Source organism: Pinus tabuliformis, chromosome J, assembly GCF_031772625.1.
Source record: "Pinus tabuliformis cultivar Carrire ecotype Pingquan chromosome J, CPIR1, whole genome shotgun sequence".
NCBI classification, from domain to species: domain Eukaryota; kingdom Viridiplantae; phylum Streptophyta; class Pinopsida; order Pinales; family Pinaceae; genus Pinus; species Pinus tabuliformis.
Window position 1 is genome coordinate 387,129,240 of NC_142295.1, and position 19,776 is coordinate 387,149,015.

Consider the following 19,776-nt stretch of genomic DNA (forward strand, 5'->3'; position numbering starts at 1 on the left):
GGGACATTTGTCCAAAAATATTTGTGTAGATGTGTGTTGTATCTCTTTCTTGTTCAGTTTCTCATTTCAGCATATTATTTTTAAATAGTGAATAATGCAGTTGTATTTATTTCGATATTTACTGTAGAACACAGTAAATATGGATTAACAAGTAGGAGAAGTAACATAATTTGTTGCAGTAGGGCATAGGATTCTGGGTTTAGGAATTTTCACAACATGGCTCATAATATGGTCCAGGCTTGATCACATGCGGCGAATAAGCAAGTTCCCTATAAAGGATAAAAGGGGTGCCATCGGATTGGGGGATGGTTGCGTATGATAAATCCATTTGAACATGCCCCCAACGGTAGCTCCCCATTTCCGGGATAACAACATCCCCCACACATCAGGTATATCAATGACAATAACATCCATGAGGAGGGATATATCGGATTCCTAGCTAAAGAGACCTTAAGATCTTTGATGATGCCTTCTACTTCCACAGGTTTGGAATTAAAACCACACACCTTTTTATATGGTCGAGTGATGTTGAGACCCAATTGCTTCATAACAGTCAAAGGCATGATATTGGCGGAAGCACCGGAATCTAACATACAATTGTGTAAGAAGAGGTCATTGATAGCCAAAGTGAGCAAGAAAGGTTTATGCCCTGGGTTTCGATCAGGGATGTGAATGTTTTGCATTTCTTCAAGTATTTCCTCACCTTGAATTCCAAGGGATGTCTTAAGTTGTTGTTGTTACTTGGGAAGATTAGCAATTTCCTTTAGGGGAACAAGTATAGTCATCTTTCCCATGACAGCCCCTATGTCGATGTCAAGTTTAACTTCCTTCCCCTTTTCCTTCTTCCTGTATTCTTTCCTAGGAGGATCCTTTTTTTGATTGACCTTTGTTGGAGGATTCTTCTTGGGAGGAACTTTGGGGATGGACTCTTTAGGAGGGGCTTGCTTAGGTGATGGATCTTCCTTAGGTGATTCCTTAGGAGGTAAGGGGTCTTTGTCCTTTTCCTTTCGGGAATATTGGACCCCTTTGAATCTTCCCTGGCTATCGGCATTAACAATGGATTCTTCCTTTTCTTCCTTAAGGGTGACCTCACTAATGGGAGGATACGTGTATGATCCTCCTAGCAAAATGTTGAAGACATCAGCTTCCACAAGAATGGCTTGCTCATCCTCACTTTCATCCTCTTCACTCTCCTCATCATCAGATGAAGAATTTGGCTCAACAGCATTAGTTGGGGCCAATGTGTTTGGGATTTGAGAAGAGCTCGGCCTATCTTCTTCATTTTGTTTTTTGGTTAAAGGCTTTCCTTTAGGGATGTAACTCGATTTTTTGGCTCTTTCTAAAGCGGTGATTTTATTCATGATAACCCTATCACGTGCATTGGCTTCTTTGGTGAACCTTTCCACCTTTTTGAGAATAGCAAGGAGAGTTTCTTCATGTTGATCTTTGGACTTCTCCTTCTTGGTTTCAAATTTGGCTCTAGGGTGGTCATTGATATCAACCTTTGAAATTCGCAAGTTTTCTTCAACTTCCATCACCATTTCCTTAGCCTTGGCCAAAGTGGATGCTTTTTTATCCCTCAACACATAGGTGAGGTGGCCACCCACGGCCTTCATGAATTTGTCAAGAATGTTGGCTTCAGATGGCCTCAAATGATCAGGTATATCTTTGACTACCCTATCAAACTTTTGAATGAATTCTTGCACATCTTCCCTTCCCTTGGTTATTTGGTAGAACTTTTCAATGTTGAAGGTCCCTTGGGCATTGCATGACCACCTTTTCATGAATAGTTCCTCAAATTCATCAGAGTTCTTTATGCACCCAGGGGGAAGCCTAAGATACCAATCTCTTGCTTGTCCCTCAAGTGATAAGGCAAAAATCATCATGATCCTATCTTCATCAAGTATCAATCTAGGGGACAACTGCCAATAGAATTCTTCAATAAAACCATGGGTAGTCCAAGTAGCATCCCCCTTGAATTTGGGCAACCATCAATTAAATTTTTCAGGTAATGGCTTGGGATTGTTACTCAATTTCAAAGGGGCAAAGACACTAAACAAGTGTCTTTCACTTTTGGTCATTTTGGGTTGATCCCTTTCGGAGTCAGTGCTTGAAGTAGATGTCATTTCTGGAGATGTATCACTGACTTTCTCGAATTCGGGGAAAAGGGAGGTTCCAACAGGTGATGGAGTTCGCTTTCCCCTTTTTGCAGTAGCCCTAGTTAAAGGAAGAACGTTGTCGCCTTCAAGTAAACTAAGGGATTGGACAATCAAGGAATATCTATAAATGTCGTTAATAAATCAACTCCTCGTTGATTCACTAGGGAGGCAGACCTGCTTCCTCCTCGGCAACAACACTAAAATGTTATAGCTCAAACTAGCAAGGGACCTAAGGGGAAATGCTAGGCCAAGGGCAACAAATGGAGTCTTAGTCCACTGTCACCTCAGCTAAGGATCCCTTCTATTTACAGACTTTCATCGATGGGAGGAGACTCGGTATGTGTGGAGTCACTAATGAAGGATACGTCAATGGATATGAGTGACCCAACTAACCATTTCCCAGAATTTCAAGGATAAAGATTGCTTTCTTTATAAGCAAGGTACCAGGGAATCTAGGGAAGCAAGAGGGGATTTGAAGGTTAGATTTATGGGATAAGATGCGTGAAGGAGTTTCCCAATCCCTAAAATCCTTGTTAGAATCAGTATCCCGAATGGTTCTTGAAGAATGATCTTTGAAAGGAGTGGGACCATACGGGACCAAGTGAACCCAGTCTAGGGTACGAAGAAGGAATGTAGAAAACAAAGATATTCTTACCCTAGAAAAGGTGGAGAGAGGATAAAAGAAAATGTAATTACTCAAAGATGTTGGTTTGACCCTGGGAAGTGCTAGCCTTGGGGATGGCAGGGCAAGTTTTGGTCCTGGAGCTAGGGCTTGGCTTTTCTCCCAATTCCACCGTCGAAATGTCTTCAAATTAGGAGGAGGGCTAGAGGAAAGGTCAGCGTAGGCCACCTAGGGAGATAGAATTTTTTCAGTGGCTAGTTTGTCAAGAAATTGATGCCGTAGGCACCCCAATGTGGCTAGACTTGGGAGAAGGTGAAAGAATAAGAGTTTTGGTGACCACCCTTGGTAGATAAGTGCCTTAATCCTTGGGAGAATGGAGTCTATGTTAACTATGTGTAAGATTTCTTGGTTCCCAGTGAAGGAGGCCTCAAAATTACTTCACAGACCCTCTAGGTCAAGTGAAAGCAATCTTGCAGCTTTTATACTTCAAATGCACAAGAGGAATGGCTTATCAAGTTCAGATTTTACCCCTAAGAGATTTCACTCACACTACATGGCTTATACATGGAGAGAACGTTATAATAAAGACAATCCCACAATATTAAGCAATAACTTGCATGCAACAATTAGCCCTAAAACAACGAAAATCCCAATCCAACATATATGACAAAAATAACAAGAATAACAACAAAATTTCGTACTTACATGCAATAGAGTATATCCAACCATTCACAAATGACAATAGAGAAGCTCCAAGAGAAGATAGACCAATAACCATACATCAAAATTCATCCATAAATGCTCCAATTCATCCTCTGGAAAAAAATGTAAAATTCTTCTAAAAAAGAGAGATATTCAATCCAAAGTGATGATGAGAAACAATCTCACCTCACTTGTATTTATACAAATCTTAGGAGTTCGAATTAGCCTCCTTGGCCTACATAACCCCAAAAATAAAATAATGTGCTAATAATACAACTTTTAGTGACAAGCCCACCAAAATAGCTAATAAATGAAAAGGTAAGCCTCTCAAGAGGTCAAATAATAATCCATCCATGTCGTAGGGCCCTCTAAGAGGCCTAATGAGGTCCATGGGTGCCACAATGAAGAATAGGACCCTCAAAAGCAGTGGACAAGGGGTTGGCCCCTTGTAATAACCTATGGTGCTCCAAATGACATGTGGGGGCACACAAGTGTCCTCATGGGTCTCCAAACAAATCGAAGATGCCTGTAGGTTGCCTGCAAGGGCTAGGATGATAATGTAGGTGATGCCACATCATCGTACAAGTCTTGGATCATTTGCCAAGTGTATGGTGTAGATCTGGGGCCAGCTGGGCATGATGGATCAGGTGCATCCTCCTCATCCAATAAGTGAACCACGAGCAATCTTTGAATGGATGTGGGGATCCATGAAGTGCAATGTGCTACTATGGAGGCCCATAGCTCTCAACACTCACCCTATATGTGCCAATGTAACCCTATGGAGAATTAGGACCCCGTATAGGGAGACCAAACCCAAATGGAAACCATTTGCAATCCTGTACAAGATCCAATGTGTCCCCTAGCCTTCGAGTACAACAAGTCATCAAAAACATCGAGTTAATGAGCTTACGTAGTCATGGACCATAGGTGGGGACTTCATAATGTCCTGCCCTTCCATAATGGGCTTTGGGGTGTACCAATGTTTCCTAAACTCCTAATGGGGTTAACCAAGTATCCTATCAAGTGGTTTCTACCTCTAAAGGGGATAATATAGTCAAGGTACATCCGTCAAAAGGTGGTGGCATGTGACAAATATGTGGATGAAGTAGGGGATGAGAAGGGGCAGCCCTGGGTCACATGCTAGGGTACAAGGGTAGCTAATAAGAGGGAAGCCCACACTTGGTTTTATAATGTGTAGGAGGGAGCAATCGTGGTACATGAGGTGCCTCGCCTTGATTTTTCCACCCTTCTTTATATGCCTTTTGCTTTTTTATGATTTTCTATGATTAACTGCTCAAGGCTCATGGGGTTAGAGCATGATGTGTAAGATATAGCAATGGAATCCCCTTTTTAAGGTGGGGCGGTTCATCGCCCACTAGGCGTTGGGACAATCATGGGTTCCTATATGATGAAGAAGGCTCATAGAAGTTGTAAGAACCAGGGTGATGGCCACGATGATGGGGTAGAACTCATGTATTGGCTTTTGCCCACGTACTAAATGTTTTTGTCCCAACCATCTTTTGCATTTTGTGGTACTTTTCCTGTTGAATGTGGCCATATATGCCTTTAACTTTCTTTTTAGTTGCATCAACCTTCAGGCTTCATTCCAAGGCCCAGGCCAATGACCCAAGGTGTGGGCAAAGGGGAAGGGGCAAGTTAACCCTATGTGGACCCGATGGAGGGATGTGGACCCAGGTGGGAAATATGATGAATGGGGCAATAATGGATGGAAAGAGGGTAATATAAGTGGATAAGGGAGTGGGACCACACAACCAAAATCAAGGTTTCCCGTGAAATACCATCCCTGGAACCAAATGGTCAATAAAAGAGATCCCACAGGACTAGAATCCAAGGTTAATTCCTAAAAGGGGTCTAGGGGACAGAAGCACAGACCTAGCCCATTCTTTCCACCGAATCCCCCCATTAATCCATGCCCAAAAGTGTCCATGATAAGCAAACTACAATACTCAATTTCAAAATGACAAGGCATACCTTTAGATTCGGGAGGCCCACCTTCAAACATATGATCATGGAAGATGGGCGAGGGACCACATGGCTGACTTAGGTGGCAGAGAAATGGCACAATGAGCTAGATGGTAGCTGCAAGGTTGCTTCTTCTTAACCTAGAAGGCAAGGGAAGTGATCTTGAGGCCTCCTTGACTGGGGAATCAAGAAATCCTACTCATATTCATCATAGACTCCATTCTCCCAAAGATTAAGGCACTAATCTACCAAGGGTGGTCACTAAAAATCATATTCTTTTACCTCCTTATAGGTCTAGCCAAGTGGGGGTACCTAGGGCATCAATTTCCCGACAAGCTATCCAACATAAAAAGTCGATCTCCTAGGGTCTCCCGCATTGGCATTTCCTCTCGCTGTCCTCCAATTTTGAAGCAATTCCAACGGTGCAGTTGGGAGAAAAGCCAAGCCCTAGCGCCGGGATCAAAACTTGCCCTGCCATGCCCAAGGCTAGTACATCATAGGGTCAAAACAACATCCTCAAGTGAAAATACTTTCTTTGATCCTTCCCCACCTTGTCTAGGGTAAGAATATCATTGTTTGCTAAATTCTTTCCTCATACCCTAGACTGGGTCCACTTGGCCTCGTGTGGTCCCACTCCTCTAAAAGACCAATCTTTAGGAACCATCCGGAATACCAATTCTAACAAGGATTTTAGAGATTGGGGAACTCCTTCACAAGTCTTATTCTATAAACTTAACCCTCAAATCCTCTCTTCCTTTCCCTAGAATACATAGTACCTTGCTTAGAAAGCAAGCAAGTTCCATTCTTCAGACTCTTCTGGGAAAAGGATTATTTGGGTCACTCACATCCATTCATTGAATTATCCTTCATTGGTGACTCCATACATATCGGGTCTCCTCCCATTGGTGAAAGTCTGTAAATAGAAGGGAGCCTTAGCTGAGGATACAGTGGGCTAAGTCTCCATTTGTTGCCCTTGGCTAGCATTTTCCCTTTATGGATCCCCTTTTAGGCCCTCTGCTAGTTTGAGCGGTAACAGGTCCTGAGCAGCCTTATGATCATATTTTCAGTTTGTATCTCTTTGTTGAACTTTCTATTGCAATCTAATAGAAGAAGAAGAATTTGCAGTGAGTTTTCCTCCTTGTGGGGTTTTGCCCTGGTCTCTGACCAAATATTGGTGTCCTCTCTGTGCATGTTTTTCTTCTTGTGATCTTTTATATTCTGTTGCTATGATATCATTGTTCTTTCTATATAATTGCTAATGATGCTTAAATTTTATGGGGTGAATGTAACCTGAAATGATGAAATGCAATTATCTAAAGCAAAGAACAATGTGGCCCTTACATAATTTAACAAGTAGTTGTCAATACAAGAAAATCTTTCTGCCTTTTTGATTTTCTAACACATGGGAGGGCAAGTGTCATCTTCTAGCCATTTGGAGACCCATTTGGGGCCCACAAATCCCAAATTGGGGTTTGGAGATGTTTTGCAACATTTGGAGGGCATCCCCCTCTTATTCATTATTTTGGAGGCCCTCACTCTCATCCTTGGCCCATGAGGCCTCAACGCTGCCCTTCTGGGCCTCCACATCAGCCTAGCATGAGCCTAAGAAGGCTTATTCGATTTACATTTTGAGCTATCATGGTTGGCTTGTAACCATGGGAAGGTTACTAAACATTTTAGGAATAGGAGGGGCTTTGTCTTTCCATTTTTGAACTCATAGGTCATGTATAAATAGATGAGGCCTAGCGTCATTCTAATCATTATCACTTGGATCTTCAATCTCTCTCTTGAGAATTTCCGACCTGTAGTGAGAGGACGAATTTGGATGTTATTGATGAACTATGATGTTTGGATAATTTCGCGATCATTCTTGGAGCTTCATTTTGGCATTTTTGTGGATGGATATATTCTTCATTGTCTTGTAAGTGCCTTTTAATGCTATATTTCAGATCTAATGAATGTCTAATGCATGGAATTTGTCTTATGGTTATTATTATTAATGTGGCCTAATTCATGAAGAATTGTTCAATGCATTGAAACTATTGAAAAATTTTGCATGTGTTACTCATAAGATGATGAATGAATGAATGTTCCTAGAGGATTATTTGCATTTGCATTCCTTGCAAACTGATAATAAGTGTCATCGAAGTATAAAAGTCTAAAGTTGCCATGCGTTACTCATAAGATAATGAATGAATGAATGTTCCTAGAGGGTTATTTGCATTTGCATTCCTTGAAAACCAATAATAAGTGTCATCGAAGTAAAAAAGTCTAAAGTTGTCGTGAAGTTGCATCCATAGATAGCGAAGTTGCTTCTTTAGGCCTCCTTGAAGAGCGAATTGCCATTTCTTGGTTTATCCTTGACTCCAATTCTCCAAATAGGCAGGGATTGGGTCTTAGACCCTTGGTGATCACATTATAGTAGAAAAACCATTCTTCCTTCACCTTCTTATCATCTTCTTCTTCGTCCCTTTAAGGATAGGGAGGCCTCTCTAGGGCTTGGTGTGAATTCCAATAGAGGAGGAAATTTTGAATTTCTCTTCAATAGATCTCTTCCTTCTTGTCTCCTCTAGGCATCCACAAGTTTTGAACAAATTCCAATGGTGGGATTTTCTCAAAATTTGATGCCCTAGCCATCACATCAAGAGGGAACCCTAGGTGCTAATCCTTCAACTTGGGGATTCTTCAAAGGCTTGTGCCTTAGTACTTGTTGAAGTATATCATTTATAGACTTTTCTCTTGTCTACCATGACCTTGGATAACTCCTATATTGCCACATATCTCAACCCTAGGTCTCATGTAGTTTTCCTTTCAGGGAGTTTTTCTTGGAAAGTCTTCCTAGCTTCTCCCAAAGCTCGCACTTTCATTGAACCTTTCCATTGAATGAGCCACCTTGCCTCACTTCAAATCTATCCTAGACACATCTATCACAAGTGAGGAATATTGGGACTCCTCCCGTCATTGAAAATCCGAGAAGAGAAGGGGACGTAGGTTGTGGTGACAGTGGGCCTCTGTCCCAGGTTGTTGTTGTGCCCTCTAGCTCTTTCCTATTTACAAGGCCTGATAGTTTTTGCAGCAACAAAGCTATTATATTTTTTATTCAACAGTTTTCAGAAAATTTAATTTATTGAGGTGAATAGAATTTTCAGGGTATAAAATAAATTTCTGAGATTATTAAATCAGATATAGTATTAAAAAATTAACACAAATACATGAAGATATAGGACTGAATTTAAGGGGGAAATTCATGGAAGGTGTCCCTAGCAATATAGTTCTTCCTCTGAATGGGAGGCCATATACTATGAAAACTATACTAGACTTGATCATCACAGCCATAGAGATTGAATAGGTGTACATTCACCCTAACTCTGTAAGAACTAGTTTATTTTCTTTATGAGACTCTAATATGGGAAAGCAATCTATAAAATATTGGTTAGAACTTAGAACCTATAACTATGGATTAGGATGAACAACAGAAAAGATAGAGGTTTGTCTTTTGACAAGGAAGATACTAAATAAAGCAAAGCTTTGTTATCAACAAACAATGAGGTTGTTGATGGCTTTTCTTTCCATAATAAATGACTAAATTAAAGGTGTAATATCACATACAGCTTGGAAGCACAATATGACTAATATAACAGAATTTTCAGAAAGTGAAATAAGTAACAACCACTGAATCTTGTAAATAAGTAAACATTTGCTATCTATTAGCAAAGAAAGAAAAGGAAATAGAGGCACAAGGGGGAATTCCCTAGAATATAACAGGGTGACGTACAAAAGTTATTACTAGCCAACAAGGAAATATGCAAATAATGAGACAATAATAATAGGTAACTTAACCCCATGGTAGTATTAACTCATCTGATAAGGAAAATAAGAGTTTTTATAAATCGAATATTAAGTGAAGTTAGGAAAAATTTGGAGGCAACCAGCTTACGCACAAATCTTTCCAAAGAAAATGGATAAAAAGAGGCATGTGTTACTTCCTAATCCCTCTTTTCAAAACTTGCCCCATCCCAAACAGAACCAATCATAATTCAATATGCTTGCTTTCTCAAAATATCACAAAGGTTCCACATTACTTTCAATTTTACATTTATGTTTTTGTTACGTGAATTTCAAAGAAGGGAGCTCAAAAATTACCAGCTAAAATACGACACTTATGATGGTCATCTTTAAGCCGACCAACCATATCATGCAATGCAACAAGGCCAGCAGCACACAATACTCCAACTTGTCTCATCCCCCCACCTAAAGTCTTCCTAAGCCTCTTAGCCTACACAAGACAACATGAATATTCTTAAACTTGCAAGATGCAGCAGGTAAAAATTTCCAACACTTCCCATAATGTTATCAAGAACTAATATTTTTTTATTAATCAATACTGCTTATGAAAGTTGAAACCCATCAAATCCAGCCAGCTTATAATCTAGGACTATGCCCACTGGGGTTTGAACCTGGGTCATTGAAATTTAATATTTAACTTCTAAAACAAAGAAAAACTCACATAGAGCCCAGATGGTTAAAAAAAACCTTCTGCGTGATGCATAAATCAGTAATGACCTTATCTATTGTTACTTTGAAATGTTAGAATGTTGAAACACCAACCTTTTCAATGAATGCTTGTGAACCCACGATAACAGATCCAACTGGAGCTCCCAAGCCCTTTGACAAGCACACCTGCATCATGACATATAGCTATCAGATTGTCGATGTATCCAAAACATTTCCTTCAGGAACAAGGCAACAATATTAGGTAATGTTATCCTAGAACTTGAAAGTTCCTATTCTGGAAAGCATAAACTAGATAGGAACATTATAATAATCATAGATAACAAAATGAAATTATACTAAAATCTTCTGAAAAATAAAGTCACCAACCTAAGGCAACAAAGAGGAAAAACCGACTATATTAAAACCAAGATCTCAAAATATCGAAAACATAGACCAAGAAAAATATTTGAGCAGAATATACCGAAACAGAATCAGCAGCACTAACAAGCTGACTAACAGGAACCCCCAATGCCTGAAAAAAAAACATTGTGGTATTAGAAACCAGTATTTGTATTAAAACAAATAAGTTCTACATACCTCGAAGGGCATTTCACTTATCACAGCCAAACTAGTTTATCAAACAGAGAATTCATAGGTTCTACTTGTGCTTACAACATTGAAATTCACTATTAAAGAATCAATAATTTTTCTGGATACAAGTTTTAAATTAGAATTATATCACAAATGCAACGTTTGTGACACAAAAAATGCTAGGTCTCCCCTACATGCTCTAGACTTGCTAGCTCAAGGATGCAATTTAAATTGAATATTTATATGAATTACTTACCGTGGAAGCATTAAATATGCGAGCTCCATCTACATGAAGTTTTAATCCATATGACTTAGCTAATTCCCCTAACTTGTCTGTATAATCTGCCGTAATGCATCTGCCACCAGAACTGCACAATCATAGAAGACACAGAAAAATCACTTTAAACTACTAAGCTAAAATAAAAATATCAGAAGCCTAAATATCAGCAGTATGATTCACTACAGAGGTATGGCATAAATTCAAGAAAGATATTAAATCATAAACAATAAATAGCTAAATATAAATACTCAAAACACAACTCTGTTGGGTTTCAGACCTCCTCAACCTTGCGTTAGCAGACTTCGACTGCTCGGTCTTCATAATTGTTATTGTATTTGTATCATTTATATTTATTGTAAAAATGAAAACTTCATAATTGTTATTGTATTTGTATCATTTATATTTATTGTAAAAATGAAAAAGAAGTAAAAGAAAATTATTTTTGAAGCATGGATTTCACAATCCTTTTTATTTGTCAACTATGTCAAGCATGTTCTACTAAGTTTAACCTAATAAGCTAAAATAAAAATATCCAGTTCATGGTGGAATATTAAAGAGAAGAATCATCATTGTTGCAGTTATAAAAATAAAATATCAGCATACCAGGAGGATTGTCTGACTAAAACAGAAGCCTAAATATCAGCAGTCTGATTCACTACAGAGGTATGGCATAAATTCAAGAAAGATATTAAATCATAAACAATAAATAGCTAAATATAAATACTCAAAACACAACTCTGTTGGGTTTCAGACCTCCTCAACCTTGCCTTAGCAGACTTCGACTACTCTCATTAGCTCTTCACCTTCTTTATGGTCAGCGGCCTCTCTCTAGGGATGATCTCAGGCTTCATGAGCTGATCTTGGCCCTCCTAGGGCTCTCTTAGCACAAGAGAGCTTAAATATTTCTTGCACATAATGTGTGACCTCACCTTACACCTCCTCTATTTATCCTTTTCCTTGGGTCACTTAGGAAACCTCTAGATCTAGGGTTTTAGCCTCTTGACGCTTAGAATAAATAATAGTTTCTCTTTTGGTCCTAAACCCACATCTTGGGTCCAAAACCCCACTTTTGGGTAAATCGGCCAACAAGCTCCTTTTTGGTGGGTTGTACTCTCTCGGAAATACCTTCTGAGCTACCCAGACTTCTAACACTCCCTCTTAGTCAGGAAGGTATTTCCTTCACACTTCCAGCTCCATGACTTTCCTTGCATATGCATGACCATCCTGTTAAGAAATCTAACTATGCTCGGTCTTCATAATTGTTATTGTATTTGTATCATTTATATATATTGTAAAAATAAAAAAGAAGTAAAATAAAATTATTTTTGAAGCATGGGTTTCATGCTCCTTTTTATTTGTCAACTATTTCAAGCATGTTCTACTAAGTTTAACCTACTAAGTTAAAATAAAAATATCCAGTTCATGGTGGAATATTAAAGAGAAGAATCATCACTGTTGCAGTTATAAAAATAAAATATCAGCATACCAGGAGGATTGTCTGACTAAAACAGAAGCCTAAATATCAGCAGTCTGATTCACTACAGAGGTATGGCATAAATTCAAGAAAGATATTAAATCATAAACAATAAATAGCTAAATATAAATACTCAAAACAGAACTCTGTTGGGTTTCAGACCTCCTCAACCTTGCCTTAGCAGATATAGACTGCTCTCATTAGCTCTTCACCTTCTTTATGGTCAGCGGCCTCTCTCTAGGGATGATCTCGGCCTTCATAAGCTGGTCTCAGCCCTCATAGAGCTCTCTTAACACAAGAGAGCTTACATCTTTCTTGCACACAATGTGTAACCTCACCTTACACCTCCTCTATTTATCCTTTCCTTTGGGTCACTTAGGAAACCTCTAGACCTAGGGTTTTAGCCTCTTGACCCTTAGAGTAAATAATAATTTCTCTTTTGGTCCTAAACCCACATCTTGGGTCCAAAACCCCACTTTTGGGTAAATCGCACAACAAACTCCTTTTTGGTGGTTTGTCCTCTGTTGGAAATACCTTCCGAGCTACCCAAACTTCTAACACTCCCTCTTAGTCAGGAAGGTATTTCCTACATGCTTCCAGCTCCATGACTTTCCTTGCATACTCATGACCATACTATCGAGAAACGTAACTATGTTCGGTCTTCATGATTGTTATTGCATTTGTATCATTTATATTTGTTGTAAAAATGAAAAAGAACTAAAAGAAAATTATTTTTGAGGCATGGGTTTCATGCTCCTTTTTATTTTTCAACTAGGTCAAGCATGTTCTTCATGCACCTAGGGTTTACTTGAGTCAAAAGAGTACTTATTATATGTATAAGACCCTTCTTGGGCACTTGTGTCATAAAAGAAAAATTATTTTTGTGTCAAGATAGTCTAAATGACCTCCATCACCAAGTCAGCCTTGCCCAAGAGAAGTTGGCCTAGAAGAGGCCTATTCAACCATTGAAGAAGGCTACATATAGATGATGAATTTGACCTCCTTGTCACTCACTCATTCGATCTGCAATAAGAAGAAGAAAGAAAGTCAGAAAGAAGAAATGTCAAAAGGACAAAAAACTGATTTTTATGCTTGGAATCTCTCACACGTGTGAAGCAAGGGTTTCTGAAATTCTGCTAGAGACCGAAAATTGCAGGACTGAAAATTACAGGGAGCCAAAATTCTGATTTGACCAAATTGCAGAAACTTGACTTTCATTGACCTTTTTTTTTACTAGAAAGAGGAATTGTTGAAGGGCTGACTTGGTGATTAACATTGGTCTGGGTCTAGAGGTCTTGGATGTCTCATTTTGATTTGGTTCTATAATAAGAAGAGTTTGACTGGGTTTTCCCCTGGGAGAGGGGTTTTGCCCTGGCTGAGAGCCTACATCTTGTGTCTTTTGTTCTTGTGATCTTCATACACTTATGATTTGGTAACTGCTTGATGAAAGAAGAAATAATAAAGTATTAAAGGCCAACACATATCACAAATAATAATCAAGAAAAGAGGAATCAATACCCTAATTTCTATATACATTAATTTCTCAACATGGTATCAAAGCTAAGGTGGAGGGAAGGCTGATTGAAGATCACATCTTATTGGCTTAACTGAAGATATGCATCTCTCTAGAGAAGAAGACTTAAAGATAGAAGCACTGTTGGTGAAGCCCTAAAGATGTCAAAAAGGAGCAAAGGCATCAAGACACAGTAGTCAAGGACTGAGACATTCGAATTCACAGATTCTGTGTGAAGCACCTATCCGAGCTCAAGAAAGGGAATACGGAGATCTGTAACATACTCTTTTTCTGAAAGGTCAGATCTCTGATATGAAAAATCTCTATAGTAACAATAGATCAAAATTCAATATACAAACATGTGTTAGCATTTGTATCCTGTGGTATATCTCTGCGATATATACTCCTCCAAGTATTATATCTCTGTGGAATTTTTGTGAACAAAAAGACTTGAAGATAGCTACAAGAAAATGTGAACCATATAATGCAAACTACATAAGTGTATATCATCTGTCATTTCTAAAAGACTCGAGGCCAAGTGATACAAATTCATACAAATGCAAGTTCTAACACAAGCTCATGTGAGCATGTGATGAAAATCACTGTGGCAATATCTATATATATATATATATATATATATATATATAGATATCCGTGACAAAAGTTTCTACGGCATGCAACAGAAGCGCAAAACAGCATGACAAAGATTGGAAGGTTTATATATGACACCAAGCAACAAAACAAATGTCCAATATCCGAACACATAATGGCAACATTTCTATGGAACTTGGAACAAAGTACTATACAAAATTTTGTGGCATCATTTCAAGTTCACTAATGACTTGATCATAGTTTGAATCAACTATACAAGTTCTATGGACTAATATATATATATATATATATATATATATATATATATATAAAACTTGAAAAACGAAGATCAAGCATAAAGAAGGTCAAAGTTTGTGACATGAGATCTGAAAGTGAATTTATGTTCCTAAGACATCTCTCTCCTAATGTGAAAATCTGGAAGCCCAAATTTCTACTGCAGCAATTGATTAAGTTCCTTCTATTTGTTAATTACTAAACAAATTATTTACTGTTTCCTACAACAAATACCGAAACTAATACACTGCAGCCTTCACCAATTAAAATTATATGTGGAAACAAGTCACTGAGCAAGAAAGAAATACACAACATATTACACAGTTATTTTTGGACAAATGTCCCCGGAAAAACCCAATGCGGGAAAATTGGTGCAGCAGCTAAGGGTTTGTATTATTAAGCAGTAGTTTTCGGAATAGAATCTCTGGATGCCTTGCTAGCTATCCAATACAGAGAATATCACTGACATAAGATTAGTGAGAAATACCTCACACTATCTCTAGTGATCCCAACTAATCCAGCCACAAAATGGCTTGTCCCTGCTGCCTCTATGCAGTCACCGCGCAGGCCTAGCGTCACAGCTTCTAGGGACAGCATCACCCCTTCTATTGATCGATTTGCCTCTGAGACTTTGATTTTGTCCTCCCGGTCTCACACCCCGACTTCTGACTTCAAAAATCAACCTCTCCGACAAAAATATGGATCTCCTCAAGGCTTTGTGTCAGCCTATGTTGCCTCTCCCAGATCTCTTTCTGCCTCCTCTACTGAGTATTCCCGGATCAGGGGAAATCTCCAACCGGAACTATCCCTGCCCCTCAGTGCAAGAAATCACTTCGAACTTCTCTCTGGCAATTGTTACGCTGCTCTCTTCATAAATTCGATCTCAGATCTCCCACTCGATGTATTTTCCAAATGCCCATCAAACCTCCTCTTTTAATCCTTTTGTTGAGAACCAACGACCCAAATTAGATTCTAATCAATGGATCAGATAATTTTGGCTTCATTCTCGTCTTGTTCTAGAAGTTTCACCCATAGTTAGATTAATACCTTTTAATTATTTTAATTCCCTAAGTTTAGACTTAGGCACCCATTAAAAATAATTAATTATTTTAATAAAACTGATCCAGGGTGGAATTTCCCAAAACGATTTATGGGTATTGTGGAATACATGTGTCCAAACCTCCCTGCATATTTTGAGGCTTAGAGCACATCCGATCCTACTAGAAATCAACACTCCATCTTAGCGAGGAATGTGCTCTAATAATGCAACCTGCTGAAGCATCACACTTCTCTGTAACATCTCCCTCTGTGCTACTGATGTATAACATCGCTACCCATCAACTACTATGCAAATGCTACATCTGTACTGTTGCTGACACTGCCACTGCCAACACTGCATTTGTACTGCAACCCTCATAAGTTCTGCATTTGTGCTGCTACTGGCACTACCAGTGCCAATACTGCCTATGCACTACAAACTTCTCCAACTGTTGCTACTACTACATCAGCAATGGAAAAGCATCCAAAATTACTGAACAGGTGTTCAGTATGATGCATTTGTTGCTGGAGTTCTGATTGCTGCTAGTTTTTGCGTTGACCCTTTGAAGCCTCTACGCTACTGCTGACTCTGCTTTGTGCCAACTGCAATGCTGCCAACTCTACTCTGCGCTGCTCAGTCTCTGGCGGTCCTAGCTACTGCAACTATCACTCTGACACTCCTCTGCATCAACTGACACTGGTTCATCTTGCTACTTCTGATTTGGGCCCCCGTAGCAAGGTATTGATCCAAGAGGTGGACTCCTCAAGGATCCTGCCCATCTGTAGTTCTTTCGAACTACAATTCTATATCACCCCACCTCTAGGCAATCATGGCAAACTCCTCCTCCTCGATCTGTGTGGATGCAGCCTTCGAATCATGCTTCTCATCCTTGTCCTTCTTGAGAGGACACTATGTAGCGTAGTGACCAAGTTCACCACATCGGAAGCACTTGATCTTCGAAACATCTTTCTTCTTCTTTCGCTGCTCCTGTTGCCCCTTAGATGCGAGGGTTGCATTCTCATCCTCCTCCTTTGGCTTCGTCCCACTGCTGTTGCTGCTATTATCAATTTTGCACTTGACAAAGTCTCTCCTCATCTCTTCCTGCTGAAGAGCAATTCACATCCCTTTCCAATCTGGCAATCTCCCTCTACCCAGTATGCTCTAGACAAACACTTGCCATTCTTCTGAGACTAAATTTAGGGTCGGCCTCACCATCTCGGTAGGCTGAGGTGTTGACCCCACAACTGCCAACGAGTCTCGGATCTCCTGAAGCTTCGTAAGGAACGAATCAATGTGTTCCCCCTTCTGCATTTGCATGGATCTCATCTTCTGCTCCAAGTACATCTTCCGCTGCTCGGAAGATCCTTCGTATAGCGTGGCCAAAGCTTCTCACATCTATCAAGCAATATCCTTGCCGGCAACATGACACATTACATGATCCCTCACTCCGTCGAGGATCAACCTCTTGGCCTTCACCATCTCAGCCTTGTACTTCTTGAGCAGATCTGGATCCGTGGGTACAACTACCACACTGTCAACGTAAGTTTTGAGATCGTGCTCATCCAGAAGGCATGAGATCCTTGCCTTCTAGATCACATAGTTGGATGCACCCTCCAACCAATCCTGATCTCGCAACCCATTAGCTACCATCTCTGCCAATGAAATGTCGAACTGCCTCCTCTCTCCTTTACGCTGCTGCTGGGTTGGCCTACACACTCCCTGCTAGAGTTAGTAGATCTTTTGCTCCCTGCTGCTGCTCAGCAAATGAAAATTCAGACTTCTTGGTTGGAAGTCCTCTAAGGAAGAATTCCCTCAACAGTGTCTCTCTTCTTCCTTCTGCCGTTTTTTTGCCCTAGAAACTGCTGCAGAAAACTGCGTCACACCAGAAACCTCCTCTTTGTTGAAGCTTCTACGCTGCTCTCTCTGACACTAGCAAACTTTGATCTGGAAGTCTTACCCAATCCTCATTCTCTCCGTCCAAGCGGCATAGTTGGATATCCCATCCAATCTATCCTCTATCGTTAAGAACATGGCCATCACTGCTGTCCAAAATTTACAAAACCAAGAAAATGGAGAAATGAACTTTCCAGCACACCTTGTTGTCCCAAAAGTTCAGTCTATGTGAAATTTCACCTTGTTGTCCCAAAATATCAATTTGTTGTCCAAACTGAGTTTGTTGTCCAAAAATTCAATTTGTTGTCCAAACCACTATTTGTTGTCCCAAACTACTGTCTGTTGTTCAAACTGCAATTTTCAGCCTATAGTTCTGATACCATGTTGAAATTTGATGCCTAAAAAAAGTTTCCAACAATCCCAACTCGGTTTTAATTTCACCTTACCACTCCCATTCAGTTAAATGCCCTTTCCCATAAACATACATTCAACATATAGAATTCTAGAAATGAAATTTTCAGATTAAAACACATGGGACTGTCAACACATGCTGAAAATAGGACATAACCAGACCAATAACACATAAAAATACACATAGATTTTTGGTCAACTTAGACCCAAGCAAAACCCCTTCAATCTTCTTTGGGGAAAACCTGTTAGAGAGCTCTTCAAATTTATTTATCTTTCAAGTTCAGGAAAAATACATTTGCAGACAAAACAAAACAGCAAAATACAACTTATCTCTTCAACCCAAAACTCCTTGAAAACTGTGCCCACTTTGCCTCGATTTTCGTGCCCACTTGAAGCTAAAAATATGTACTGTACGGATACGACTGTACGGACTATCCTGTACAGACTATACGGATTTCCATACCGCTGTATAGGCTGTACGAATTTTTTTCATTTTTTTTCAATAACTTCTCTCGAACGACGTGCAACTCACAACATTCAATGTTGTTCATACTGTACCTTCTGTTGTCTTCTAAGCCTTGATTTCCATGCCCAACTTTGCCCAGAAATCACTCCTTCAGCTTTGCTGCCACAAATTTCTCCTTCAAAACTTTTCTCTAGCTCTCAGCTTCCTTTCTCTAACCTGCTCATGAAGAATGAATGTAGTCTCTCTTTTCTTTTCCCCCTTTTGTTTCCCTAAATGACTTTTGGGCAACTCTAAGATCTAATGGCTCAAATTCATCTAAATCAAGGGATGAGAATAAATTTGCATTTAATTCTCATTTTCTATTTTTTAACTCACCCATTAAATAAAGTACCAACATTGTACTTTATGTCTAAAGTCATTTTTCACTTTATAATTTAACATTGACTTTACCACTTATAAAGTCACTTTCACTTTATAAAGTCACACTTAGGAGCAGAATTATTTTGGACACTTTTCCCTAGGTAGAGACTAACCCATGGGAAACCAATTGTCCAAGGTACATTAACAATCAACACATTTATTCCTAGGTTTTTCAAATTCAAGTCCCATCTAGGGATTATGAACCCTAGATACTAAAAATCTGTAAAATATACAAACCCTAGATCTCATATCTCAAAAGGGTATGGTTTCCTTAGAGTGAACAACATAGTTAGGGTAAAGGTATTCTAGCTTAATCCTAAACTTCTAAGGTTAATTCAATCTAGGGTATAGAAACCCTAGAAGACTACCAACCTTATAAGTCATATAGTCATTAAAACTTATCACAAATCAAGAATCTTATAAAGATTAAAGACCCTTTACAAGAAATACATTCAGTAATTATACGTACCTCTGCAAATTTTATCTGTACTCCATTATTGTTTTCGAGTATCGTACTATATTGTAACTTCTAGAGGCTGCTTACAAAAATATGACTTCTCATTCAATTCACTTTTCCAACTAGGTCTTCATTCATTGATCTCGGTCCTTCGTTCTCCAAGATAGTTTGGCTTCGAGGTATCATTCATTATGTATAAGAGTCTTAGTAGTGTGGTTTCTTTATGTATTTATGCTTCATAAGGCTTCAGAGATCTTGATATGGTCCTTGCTGCTACATGTACTAGTGTCATAGGGACTAGCTTCATAAATTTATCATATCATTGTTCTTCCATAGAGATTTCAGTTTTAAACTAAGATACGAGCCATAAAGGTGAATTCTAGAAAG

General features: G+C 39.2%; 1 protein-coding gene across 2 annotated transcripts in view; it reads right to left on the reverse strand.

Annotated features, from left to right (window-relative positions):
* LOC149227408 (putative low-specificity L-threonine aldolase 2) overlaps positions 1-19,776 on the reverse strand; it is a 133,391-nt gene that overhangs the window by 33,720 nt on the left and 79,895 nt on the right. For both annotated transcript variants that reach the window (XM_089377778.1, XM_089377779.1), the window contains 4 exons: positions 10,808-10,919; positions 10,442-10,492; positions 10,075-10,146; positions 9,610-9,742 (listed from right to left, as the gene is read on the reverse strand). In XM_089377778.1, coding sequence (XP_089233904.1) covers positions 9,610-9,742; positions 10,075-10,146; positions 10,442-10,492; positions 10,808-10,919 — 368 coding nt within the window. The remainder of the gene's footprint in view (positions 1-9,609; positions 9,743-10,074; positions 10,147-10,441; positions 10,493-10,807; positions 10,920-19,776) is intronic.